Source organism: Carettochelys insculpta, chromosome 5, assembly GCF_033958435.1.
Source record: "Carettochelys insculpta isolate YL-2023 chromosome 5, ASM3395843v1, whole genome shotgun sequence".
Taxonomy (NCBI): domain Eukaryota; kingdom Metazoa; phylum Chordata; order Testudines; family Carettochelyidae; genus Carettochelys; species Carettochelys insculpta.
Genome location: NC_134141.1, coordinates 60,646,933 through 60,660,332, shown reverse-complemented (window position 1 = coordinate 60,660,332; position 13,400 = coordinate 60,646,933). Strand labels below are relative to the sequence as shown.

At 44.2% G+C, this 13,400-nt stretch overlaps 2 protein-coding genes across 2 annotated transcripts in view; one reads left to right on the top strand and one right to left on the bottom strand.

Annotated features, from left to right (window-relative positions):
• The window catches only part of AP3S1 (adaptor related protein complex 3 subunit sigma 1), a 56,744-nt gene extending 51,570 nt beyond the window's left edge, over positions 1–5,174 (top strand). The window contains exon 6 of the mRNA XM_074995187.1: positions 3,225–5,174. Within this exon, the coding sequence (XP_074851288.1) occupies positions 3,225–3,353 (129 nt within the window). The 3' untranslated portion in view covers positions 3,354–5,174. The remainder of the gene's footprint in view (positions 1–3,224) is intronic.
• The window catches only part of TMED7 (transmembrane p24 trafficking protein 7), a 304,389-nt gene that overhangs the window by 163,506 nt on the left and 127,483 nt on the right, over positions 1–13,400 (bottom strand). The window lies entirely within an intron of this gene.

The following is a 13,400-nucleotide window of genomic DNA, read 5'->3' as shown; positions in this document are numbered from 1 at the left end:
CCTTAATTTAGGCTACAGGATCTTCATCTTTAGTCGTGGAAAGACATTTCTGTTTTAAATTGCCACCCATTTCCGTCTATATGGACCATGCACATCATTTATATTATTTTGCTGGTTTTGTATTGCTTAAGTTTTGAATTATATAATCAATTGCTTTTGTTGCTGCTTTAATAGCATTTGCATCTTCTACATGGAAAACAGTTTACATTGTCCAATTCTTGGAATTTTTCGAATGATTTTTCTGCTGTGGCCGACTACTTGTTTTAAAAGTGAGAGAAATCAGGTTAGAGGAGGAAATTCTTATTGTTTACAAGATACCAACATTTTCTGAACAATTATTTGTGTATCTAGTAACAGTTTCGAGACGCTAAAATCAGTTTTTCATTACTTTATATTGCACTGTGTTTTTAAAGGTGGAACCACTAAAAAGTGCTGTGCTTGACAGTACTTTTATGTTGTATAAACTGAGCCTCAGTTTTTTGTTTTTTTAATTTCCACTTGTGAGTTTTATGTTAGTAATACCAGGTCTTGACTTCCTCTCCCATGGAGTTGAGAACAGTGATTGCAGCTTTCAGCTAAAAGAGGGAAGTCAGGACCCAGCACTTCTGATATTCTTTTTATGTGAGGCTCTCTATGGTGCCTCAGCCCATGAAGTAGCGTCAAGATGGCTGTGTGCCTTCTCTGTTCTGGGATACTTCATGCACCTTAGCACAGTTTAGACCACCGGGTGGTGGTGGGGCACCATTTAAGTCATGGTACTATGGCTTGGCTGCTCTGTGTGATGTTAGATCAACTTTATACCTTGTAAAGGAGCAGTAGTGAGAGAAAATACTGTTTTACTTAGTAGCCTGTCTGGAAAGCTGCTCAGCAATATCTAATGAATGGTTATATTGGGCGCGGGGGTGGGTTGTGCATCTCTGTAAGTTGATACCACTAATGTCATGTGCACCTTAGCCCAATTATTGTAAATACTAGAAACTTTTAACTTCATGCATTACATGCAGAGACTGTACTTTGAGCAGTAATTAATTACAGAAAATATTATGTGCAAGAATGAGTCAGCTATCTCCAGAAGACTGCCATTCTTTTTTAGCCATGTTGCCTACTCAGAATTCAGTGTTTACTAATTTTATAAGATATTAAGATACCTTCCATTTCTGAAGGCTTAATCCTTTGTTTTTCTTGCAGTTTGTTAGTTACATTAAGTCCCCCAAGTCTATATATTGTAGGTGTACAAGAATACTGCTAAGATCATTAATTTTGAAAATTTCCATGTAAACTGTAAAAAGAAAAAAAAGCTAATGCAGTTAAGCCTCAGTAGGTTAGTTTTTTAATGTTCTTAATATAGGGAATATTAAATTTAAAACTGTATCTTTCCAAATACCTTTTGCTTTCAAAACTGTTTTGCAGACTTTTTAAAAATAAGTATCAGTGAGAATAGGCAGCAGCCTGTTGAACTCTTTAGCTGCTTTTGGGTCTGTCTCGTGTGCTGTTAACTGGAAATTCTGCTTATGTTTCAGCAAGAGTAAGGGTTTGTCTTCAGTTACCTGGAGAGTGATCTGCTGGGGTCTGATTTAATAGGTCTAGTAAGGACCTGCTAAATCAGCCACTGATAGTGCCAACATAGCCCCCAGTGCTCCACTGGGGAAGAAGTTAGGGAAGTTGATGGGAGAATTTCTCCCATTGATTTCCTGCTGTGGGGCTGCTGCAGAACTTTGATGTAAGGTACGTTAGGGTTACATAACTCCAACAACACTATTCCCGTAGCTGGAGTTACGTATTCAGTTCAACTTTCTCTGGTAATGGTCTCAATCTTGTTTTTAAGTTCTGCATCTGACCATGTCTGTGTGTAATGAGTTATTTTACTAGCATTTAACATGTCTTAGTTTTTTGTACACTATTAAATACAATGGTGCTTTGATCCTAGTTTATATATTTAAATGGCTTTTTATGCTTTTCAATTAGGAAATTTGTATTTAGAAATAATAATAGAGATAGGCTCTCTGTTTCTTATAAGGCTCTGAGTTGGAAATTATTTAGTCAGCATTTCTGCTAAAATCCTTGTTTTTAGTGGGGGATAGCTTGTCATTGGAACATAGAAAATATCTTTAGAGTAGTAATATTTGGCATAAAAAGACTCAACCTGTGAACATTTTTCTTCCTTAAATATTAAAAGAGATAATTAGCATTTTTGGTAAATGGGCAAAAGAAATTCAAATGAGTCATCCTTTGTTCTGCATGCCACAGAAAATGTTAGGCCCAGCTTTTCAGAATTTCATGCGTGTAATTTATACATGTAATTATTGCTGTGACTGTGTGCAGTTGAAATACTGGATTGTATAAATTTTCGATGTGGCTGGTGCAGTCCTAAAAATATGGGCCTTTGCTCCCAAGTTATCTTCTTCAAGTCATGACTTTTATAAAAGAAATGTTAGAATATAAAACATAAGAAAACAAGTAGCAGTTGAAAGGCATTTAAAATGAAAAGTTGTATGGATTTTTTTCTCCTCATACAGACCTGGGTTCAGATCATTAGTTTGCTATAAATTGGTTGTAGCTTTAAAAATTTACAGAGCAATGTCAGTTTGCAGCAGTTGGGGGTCTAACCTTTGGTATGTAGATGTAGCGGCTACTTTGTCTACATGGCTATACTAGATTAAAATCAGTTATAAAATGTTGTTTAATATATTTGTAAAGTAAATGGGTGGCTTTAACTGATTAAAGACTAGAACAGAGGAAATTAACAAAAATTAAAAATATATTAATGGTTGACTTGACCCAAGCTAATAAAATTAAACTGACTGTTCATGTCTCAGTACTCTCCGGCATTGCAGGTGTTTCAGATGGTTATGTGTCCTGTAAGTGGCTATACCTAGAATCAGCACAAATTAATCACAGTAGGTTAGCATCAGCATATATCATCTGTGTGTGGTGGGTTTACAACCTGCATTTTAGTTAGGTTTGTTTTCTCTGTCCCTTCCCTGCTCTGGTATACTTTTTATCAGATTGACATAGCATGTTTCCTTATTTTAGAATTTGTGTGAACTGTTTTCCTTTCTGGTTTAGTATTTCCAGAAAACCCATTTCATCTCAACCCAAACGCCCATCTGGTTCTTCTGATCTTGTAATCATGGGAACAATTTAAATGTTTGCGTTATCTGTCTGGACCACTTGTTGTAGTAGGCTTCACCTGTGCTGTATTTTTTCTTTACTTCTGTATACAGGCTGGTTTAGCAGGAGCCCCAGCCCGGGCTGTGTCAGCTGTAAAGAATATGAATCTTCCAGAGATCCCAAGAAATATTAATATTGGTGACATCAGTATAAAAGTGCCAAACCTTCCCTCTTTTAAATAAAATGGCTACTACAGGTAAAAATCAAGGAAAATGTAATAGAGGTTTACCAAACAAAGAAATTTCTAACTTTTGCTACTTTGATAAAAAAGTAAAGGTACTGCATAGAAACTCTGTAAAATCTGTGTGTGAAGTTGAATATTGCTTGTGTCTTGTGCAACGATTTTAAAGGAAATATTTGGTTCCTAAATTACATTCCTATGCCTTTCTCAGGCATATTACTATCTTGGCTACTGCAGTATTTTGGAAAAGTATTTAAGATATTCTTTACTTTATATAACGTAAAATGTGGTGGATTTTTATATATAATCTAATGTCTATGATTAGTGCAACATTCCTTTACTGTTTCTGCTGTGTCATGATTAAGATCCAACTGCATATGTTGCATGAAAATTATTAAACTGTCTCTCTTGTTTTTGTTTGAGTAAAACTATAATTAACGGGACTTCTAAACAGATGTTTGTCTGAAATCCTATTTTAGCAATAGATCACTTGTTTCCTATTTCAGTGAAGTCTGTGTATTAAAAAAATGTGTTAAACAATATTAATGTATTATTTTGATCACCAGTGTTCTAAAATATGGTGTGACTATTCTGGAACTTTGAACTTCATGCAAAGGTTATTGGAGATTGTTCTGAAGAAGAAACTTGCCTCCATTAAAAAAGTGGAGCAATATGTAGACTTGTATTACAGGAAGATGTTTTTTAGAAGTGGAGCGTATATTCTAAGTTTGGAAAATCTTTTCCATATTGACTGCCTATGCTGATAATACAGGAGGGGGTAGGTTGCACAAGAGGACACAGAGAACAGTCTGCGGAGAGGTGTACAACTAAGAATACAGGATTTAGGAAGGGGTTGCTCTTTAAAGAGAAAAATGAAGAACTAGAGATAAACTTGGCAGCCAAAAGGGGTTCTCATTTTGGTGTACCTTTCACTTAGAAGTTTGAGGTGTGGGGTGGGAGGAAGCCTGCTAAAAAGACCTGACAGCTGGGATAAATTCTTTAAGGACAACAGGGAGAGGGAAAATATCCAGTACAAAGACTATTTGTTAGAGTCAAGAAATAATGAGGTAGCCTCATGTCAAATTTTTGAAAGGTCCATGGTTTCAAATGAGTCAGATTTCCATGAGTTAAAATGTAAAGTGTATCAGCAATTCAACATCTCCCTTGTTTGAAAATAGAGCGGTTGTGGAAATTCAACAGATTATAGTACTTTAGAAGTGAAGTTAGCACTTAAAATGTTATGTTCACTGTCTGAACTAAATTCAGCTCTACCTGGCAACAGCTTTTATTTACTCACTTATTACATATTTATTTGCCCATATTTGCTATCAAAAGCTTGTGTCTTTGAAATTTCAAATTCCATTCTGCATTACTGTCTGCCAAGGCCAGATGAAATGTTTCTAGTGCAGTGTGTTCTTCAGTTGTGAAATTCTAAGAGCTTTAAATGTAACACCTGGAGTAGTTTGGAAGCAGAGAAATATGCTAACTAACTAAATCTGCAGGTTTTATGTTGGGAGAAAAGGGGTGAATTAGATAACTTGATCCTTCTGGTTTAGATCTAAGTTAGAAACATGACTAGGAGATGAAACAGAGCTTCAGATACAAAAATGCAAGCTTATATAACTGGTATATAATAATGAAAAACATATTCCATTGGCATTAGATAGTTGGAAAGCAGTAATGTTTTAAAGGCCTGGGGCTGGTAATGGACAGCAGGGCCTTATTAACTCTTCATGGTGGGCCAGGGCAGTTAGATTTTATGGGGCCCAGATAAAGATTAGGGGTTCAGTGTGCAGGAGGGGGCAGTGACGTCCTGGGGCTGATCAGAGTGCGGGGAGCCATGGGGGTTTTATGGGGGATAGGGGTCCGCAGAGGTCAGGAGGTAGGAGGCCAAGCCCCACACCTGACAGTTTGAGGAGGCACAGCCTCTCCCAGCCTTCCCTACAGTTTCTGTACTCAGTGTTATGTGAGCCAAAAAATGTGGCCACTCCTGAACTAGCATCACTTGAGCACTCAGCATCCTTGTCCCCATCCTGTACTCTTCCACCATCCTGCTCATTGTGTTCCTCCCCACCCCCCCATACCTGTCACTGCATCCATCCACATCTCAGCACACAGAGATGGCAATACCCCTACCTCAAACTCCTGGGTGCAGTCAATGGGGGCATAGACCACATGTGCTTGGGCTCGAGCCCTGCCGGACAAGGAGTGCAGAAAAAGGGGCCAGGCAGCAGGGAGGAGGTGCACTCCCTGCGATGCCTTCACAGCCACTGGATGAGTGCTGGAGCAGTGTTAGTGCAGGTGCAGGCAAACTTTTTGACCTGAGGGCCACATCAGGCACAGAAATTGTATGGAGGGCAAGGTAGAAAGGTTGGGGGAGGCAGTGCCTCTCTAAATATCCAGGCGTAGTCCAGCCCCCACCCTGACCTCAAGGGACCCCGTCCCTTATCCAATCTGATCCCTGTCCCCTTTAACCTCCTCTGTTCCCTGACCACCACCCATGAAATCCTTCCTGCTTCCAGCCCCAAAACCAGCATCAGGGCTGGCGCAGGAGGCAGGTGTGCCTCCCAGGTGCTGGATGAACTGTGGCTGCGTGCAAAGGAGGAGGGCAGAAAGCGAGGGGCCAGGGACTAGCCTCCCCTGACAGTTTGGTGAATGGGCAGCCCCTGTGCTGTGCTTCCCAGTAGTGTCTTCCCTGTGTTGACTCAACCAAGGGGCACTGCACCTATGGGTGGGAGTTTGGACAGCACCCCTCCTCCCAGGAACCCCGAAGGATTGCAGGCTCAACCGCTTCCCTGAGGGAAGCTTATAGGGAGAGTGCACACTTTGCCTAGCCCTAGGGTGGAGAGCTCTATCCATCAAGTCTGCAAAGTGCTTCCAACTATCAAAAGGGAGATCTTTGACCGTACTTGGACACTCTCTCAGAAAACTGGACAGCTGTTGCCAAGATGCTCTTCTCCTGACCACGGCAGTAGAAACAGACCATGGTGCAAGGGAGGCTGAAGAAATCTCTTTGCCAAAAGCTGACCCTCTTTTACAATAGATCTAAACTGCTCCCAATGGCTTCTGGTAGATGCTCAATAAAAGAACTGTCATGTTTGGCCATGAATACCAGCTGGTTTGGTCTTTTGAACTGAAATGTGGCTGACGCATGAGGTTGATAACCAAAATGATCATCATCTTTTTTGTGCTTCTTTGTATACAGGGTGGACTTTGTGCTAGAGTGTGCCTTGTTTATTAACGGGATGGCCTCCACAACTAAGGAATATGACCCTTGCTGAGAAATTGATACTCTACTTCCCTTAGCTGGAACGTAATTCTTTTTAATCTTCCCACTAGCAGGTAGGCAGTGTGGTAGCTGGAGTTTGCCACACCATCTTAGAGGGCTCAGTAAAAGCTTAATCAGGTAACTACCTATCTGAGAAAAGAAAGCTCAATATCAGAGAACAGGCACAAAGGAGACATTGCTTCAAGCCAAAGGTGGGTGAAAAGGAACTGAGAGTGGTTCACCTGTGCAGCGTCCTGTAGCCTTGGTGCTGGGAACCATACCACAAAACAACGTCAAAAATTAGTAAAAATCATGCAGTAAAATCTGACTAACTTTACAGTAGGACTCAAATCCTGAATTGTTGTGCAATCAAGCATCATAGCTAGCAGACATGAACATGTCAACAGTGACAGGTGACTGAACATCACTGCTAGCCACTTCTCAGGACAGTGACTGTGCACATTTGTTTGTGAGTTTATAGTTTTTTTTTTTTTTTGTTTTTTTTTTAAACCAACTCTCCCTACCTTTTTTGCCCCCAGACCTATTAAATGTTTCCTGCCTCAACAGCTTGTCTCTCTTTGGGGTTGCCTCTATAGAAAAGGTTAATCTGAAAAAGTAGGGTATTAGTCAAAAAAGATTTCCTGGAGAGTAGAGTGCTGTGTCCAGGAGCCGCGAGATAGGGATTTTAAGTGGAAGTACATGACTTAAGTACCTCAAGAGGGCAGAAAAAAATTAGTCAGGCTTGTTTGGATTTTCATTTGAACACTTTATTTACCTCAGCAAAGGTTTGAACTTTATATGACTGGGCCAGAGGGCAGAACCATGCCTGGAGAGGGCGGAGACGGAGCAATGCAGCAGCCACAGGCATGTGTGGACTATGGGGATGGGGAACTTGGAAGAGAGCCCGGCAGGGCAGAGTGGGGAAGGCTTGTGTGGCATTGATGAATAATATGTGCTGAGTGGGGATCAGCAAGGACTTTGAGCAGCAGTCCCAACCTGGCCAGAGTCCATCTGGTGAATGCCACCTGCTCCTGCACCTACTTTGCAGACCAGCCCCAGAGGAGCCAGTCATGGCCCTTGTATTGCTAAAAGTTCAAGCAACCACAAAGTTAAAAGAGCACTGATTGCTGAGTTGTGGTTTAAATGGTTTCCACTGCATAGCTGGTGTGTGCATGCCGAAGGACCCTGATGGTAAAAGCCAGGCCACCTGCTGCATGGCTATCCCAAAGCAATATAGCAGGCTGCAGAGTTGCCCACAAGAGCCACCTGCAAACAGGTGCAAGATGCCACCATGCACCCCTGTGTAAGGGCTGAGTACTTCTTCCTTAGATCCTTTTTGAGGGCCACAGCCCAGGAGCCATAGTTGTAGCAGCTGAGGATGATTAGCCACCCAAGGCATAAGCCCCGCCCACTCAAATCGACTTTTCATATGAAGAGGTGTAAGTTTCTGGTATATTTGGACTTTGGGGATGGAGCCTGTTTACTTTGACACTCATTCACAGCATCTACCACGAAGAAGCTGGGTGGAGGGTGAGCATACAAGTACTCCACCTTTCACTGGCACAAAACACTTGTGTTGTACCCCACGACCAGTTGGTCGGCAGCTGCCAAATAGTAGAGGCAGCTGTAATGATAGTCTTGTTGAAGGGAAGTGCAACATGGGAGGGACCTTTGAGACCACAATGTCACTGGTGGGGGTCAACCGACTCAGCGACTTCCTCCAATGGAAGATTAAGGCTGGTGGCCATGTGGCAGAGAAGCTCCTGGAGCACCCTATACTCTCTGAAAGCCAGTGCACCTGCCCTGTCCTCGTCTGGGGAGGAGCTGTCAGATGCCAAGGGGGCTGCCACCAGCGCAGGGTGAACTGTGAAAGGAGGTACAGGAGATGTCACCTGAGGAAGAGTAGGGTGGCAATAGTCCTGAGGTGGGCAGCTAACAGTAGCCTTGGGCTTTTGAGGGCAATGTTGTATGTGACCAACCAGACAGTGCTGTGCCTGTGATTCCTGATATGCCCACGGCATCCAGAAAGGGTACCGGGCAGAAGGCCACTGTGCAGCATCAGAGTCCTGTTCCAGGCCTTGAGGGTCCAACACTGCAAAGCCATGGAATGAGGCAGAAGAATGTGAACAAGGAAGCCAAGGAGGAGCTACTGCAGGAGCACAGCCAACATCTGGCTTGGTGCGTGAGGTCTGACAAGACTGACGAGGTGAGAGAAAGCAGTGAGGAGAGCAGGACCGGTGCTTTAAAGAACAACATTGAGCAGAGGGTCACTGCAGTGAGACAGGAAGAGGAAAATTTAACTGGTGCAAGTACAGAGACCAGCACTGGGAGCGACATCAGACCCCCCAGATCCGTGCTGAGAAGTATCATGGCATGAAGGATGGGACTGGTGTCAAGGATAATAGCATTGAGAATAAGGCCAATGTCAGGATCAGATTGAGGTGGAGAACAAGACCAGTGTTAAGACAGGGAGCGATGTGGAATGAAACTGGTGCCAGGAACTGGACGGGTGCTGGGACAGAGACCTGCGTCAAGATCGAGATCTGCACAAGAAGCAAGAGTGCCCAGGAAACGAGGCCTTAGGTGCCACAAAAGGCAGATGTCAAGAGTCCGACATGCAAGGGTCCTGCGGAGGGAAACAGGACTGAGTTCCTGAGTGGGAACATTGTCAGGACACAACCTGCACTAGACGGATTCCAGTGTAGAGGACAAGTGTCAGACAGCATTGGGACTGGCGAGGCATGGTGCCAAGTGCCTGAGTGGCAGGCAGAGCATTCTGAAGAGCTGAAATTAGATGCACCTGCAGCTGAGGCCTTGGACCGAGAACAAGCTGATGTCAAGCTGGATCAGAAGGCTGGAAGGTGTTTGACACTGCAAGTTAAAACAGCAATGCTTCGGATCCCTGGCAGGCTGGAGGAGTGAGGAAATTGGGAGATGGACTAGCATGGTCAGAAGTGCAGGCTTTATGCCTGAATACCTGTTGAGGGGGCAGGGTCTCAGTACATGCCAGGGAGCTAAGCATTTCTGAGTTTCTGGGCTGCCTGGTCTGTATCAGGTGTTGATGAAGGATCTACCTGCACTGTCCAAGAGGATGGGGCTTAATGTGCATGACAGAGGCAGGGGCATAAGGATCTTGGTCTCTGGGAGTGTCTGGTTCCTCCACCACCAAGGATGCTGCTGTCAACAGAGATGGTGCAGACAACTTGGGTGTCTTGGAGGCACGCAGTGGTGAGGTGGGAACAGTGCTGCACCAGCAGCATTGGGTGAGTGGAGCCCATTCTGAAGGCTGCGCCCACAGCTGAGAACGGCGTACTACGCGCTGAGGATGGAGGTGTGGAGTCTTGCCATGGTGGTTGGAGTGCCAACTTCATGAGGAGGTGCCCATGCTGAAAGACATGCTCATTACACATCTGGGACTTGAAACCCTTGCCCCTACAGCCTTTGAGCTTCACCCAGACACTAAAACAGGAGTTGTGAGGGTCATTTGTTGGTATAGACTTTACAGCTTTGCTTAAAGCCCTGGGAGTTTTTCATTTTCTTAACTCCCAGAGGGGAAAAATAAGAGGAGAAAGGGAGAAACCTTCCTTACCTGACAAAAAGCAGAGACTAACTGAACAAAAAACAAGTGGTTACGCCACAGCTGTTTGCATGAAAAGAGCTGTAGCAAGAAGTACTTCTCCACACACTGGAACAGCCAGATGAGTGGTCAAAAGAGAAACGTGAGGTGCTGAGTTGGCTGGGTCATAAATAGGTTTCACACAGGTGCCCCTGCTAGGGGCTCCCCAGCCAACCAGCGTGTAGTTGCTAAAGGAAACTTTACAAAAGCACAGAGAGAGAGAGAGAGAGTGTTTTAAGAACAGCTCGCACACGCTTTGTACCAGTTAGAAAGTTGTTACCCCCATCTCCAGGCTTTACCCGCCTCTGCCCCCCCATCCCCAGACTTAGCACCTATGAGCGCCAACCTTTTCCCCCACCCCCACCTGTAGGCTTAACTTGTCTCAGTGTGCACAGTTCTGCAGCAGCAGTGGCCACTGCTCCCTCTCAGTGTAGCTTTGGTGCTCCGGCAGAGGCAAGCTCAGCTGCTCTCCTGCCAGCTTGAGACTTCCGCCCACATGGGGCGGCTCCCTGCCCAGCTGGCTTTATCTTCCAGGCTCCCTGCCACAGCTAACTGCTGAGCGGCTCCAGCTGCCGCCACTTAAACAACAGAACAAAATTCAGTTGGCTTAACTGCAGGCAACTGAATTTAGATCTTGATTTAAGTGGCCGCAGCCTCTGGAGCCGGAATCGCTCCTTAAGAGCTGCATGCAGCTCTGGAACCACAGGTTGCTAATCTCTGCCCTTGGTGAATCCACATTGACTATTCCTGATCACTTTCCAAGTGCTTCAAAATGGATTCCTTGAGGATCCTGCCGTGATTTTTCAGGCCACTGAGGTAAGGCTGAGCAGCCTATAGTTCCCTGGATTGGCCTTCTTACCTTTTTTAAAGATGGGCGCTATATTTGCCTTTTTCCAGTCATCGGGACCTCTCCCAATCGCCACGAGTTTCCCCAGGTAATGGCCAAAGGCTCTGGAATGGCATTCACCAGCTTCCTTCAGTACCTGTAGGTGTATTAAATCTGGACCGATGGATTTGTGTGCATCTGGCTTTGCTAAATAGCTCTTAACCTGTTCTTTCCCCACTGAGGTCTGTCCACCTCCTTCCCATACAGCATTAACTAGTGCAGTAGTCTGGGAGCTGACTGTGTCTGTGAAGACAGAGGCAAAGAGAGCATTGAGTACTTCACCTTTTCCCACATCATGTCACAAGGTAACCTTCCCCATCCAGTAGGGGCCCACACCTTCTGTGATCATCATTAACATGCCTGCAGAACTGTCTTGTGATCCTTCATGCTTCCAGCTAGCTGCAGTTCCAGTTGTGCTTTCTCTTCCCTGATTACTCCCCTGCATTCTCAAGCAATAGAGAGAGAACTAGATGCAAAGCTAGGGAAAGAGTTAGCTGTAAAGCCAAATAGATATCAAGCTGCAAATGTAGGCAGTGAGCTAGCCAGACAACTTACCTAAATTAAAAGCTAGCACGAGAACTAATTGCAAAGCTAGATAAAGAACTAACTACAAATATAAGCAGAGAGATAGCAAGAAAAGTGACCTAAATTAAGAACAAGCTGGAGAACTTGCTGCAAACCTAGTGAAAGAAACATCTGCATAGCTAGTGAGAGAACTACCTGCAAATGTAGATAGAGAGATAGCAAAACAACAGACCTAAATTAAAAGTTAGCAAGAGAACTAACTGCAAAGTTAGTGAGAGAGAGAGAGAGATGCAAAATGGAGGCAGAGGTAGTGAAAAAAGTGACCTAAATTAAAAGGTAGTGAGAGGAGTAACTGCTAAGCTAGACAGAACTAGCTGCAAATTAGGCAGAGAGCTAGAGAAAGAACTGATCTAACAAGAGTATTAGTTGCAAGTCTAGCAAGACAACTGCCTGCCCAGCCATCGAGTGAAACAGCTGCAAACCTGGGGAGAGAATTGGCTGCAAATGTAGACACAGAGCTAGCAAAAGACTGAGCTAAATTAAAAGCCTGCCAGAGAACTAGCTGAAAAAATAGTGAGAGAACTGCAAATGTAGGCAGAGAGCTAGCAGGCCAAGTGACCTAAATTAAAAGGCAGCGAGAGGGAGTACTGCAAAGCTAGCAAGAGAAAGGGATGCAAATGTAGGCAGAGAGCGAGCAAGAGCACTGACAAATTAAAAGCTAGACAGAGAACCGGCAATCTGCAAAGCTAATGTGAGAACAAGCTACAAATGTAGCTAGCTAGCCAGCAAAGTGACCTAAAAAGGCAGCAGGAGAACTAGCTGCAAAGCTGGGGAGAGAAATAGACAAAAATGGAGACAGAGAGCTAGTAAGTGAACTGACCCAATTAAGAGCTAGTGAGCGAATTAGCTGCAAATGTAGGCAGGGAGCTAGAGAGAAATGACCTAAATTAAAAGAGGGAGAGAACTAGCTGCAAAGTTAGTGAGAAAACTGGATGGAAGGATGCTGGATGTAGGCACAGAGCTGGTGCAAGAACTATTTGCAAAGCTAACCAGAGAATGAGCTGTAACACTATTAAGAGACCTACCTGTGAATATAGGTAGAGAGCTAGCAAGATAACAGCCCTATATTAAAAGCTAGTGAGAGAAGTAGCTGCAAAGTGAACAAGCTGCAAATATAGGTAGGGAGTTAGGGCTAGAACTTATCTAAATTAAAAGTTAGTGAGAAGACTGGCTGCAAATACAGACCGCCAGCTAGGGAGACCTAACTTAAATGCTTGCCAGTGAATCAGTTGCAGATTTTGGGAGAGAACTAGCTGCAAATGCAGGCCAAGAGCTATTGTGAGCCAACTGGCCATAATTAGAAACTACAGAGCGAGAGCTGCAAAGCTCCTTAGCTGCCTCTGAAGCTCCCTCACTGACTGAGTACCTCTACCTCTCTTTAACGGTATCTTGCTCCCTTTGAAACTGCAAATCCCTCACTTTCTCTGGGGCTCCCTAACCACTTCTAAAGCCTGCTCACTGGCTCTGAAGTCCTGCTGCCACTGATATTCTCTCAGTGCCGCTGAAGCTCCTTCCAACCTTCAGAATTTCACTGCTGCTGAAGCTCTCTCTGCCTCTGAAGTTGCAGTGCTGCTTCTTAAGCTCCGTTGCTGCCGCTGAAGCTGTCTCACTTTTGCTGTAGGTCCCTGGCCTGCCTCTGAAGCCCCTTAACTACTTCTGAAGCTGCCTTGCTACCTCTGCCTTTGTGTCTGAA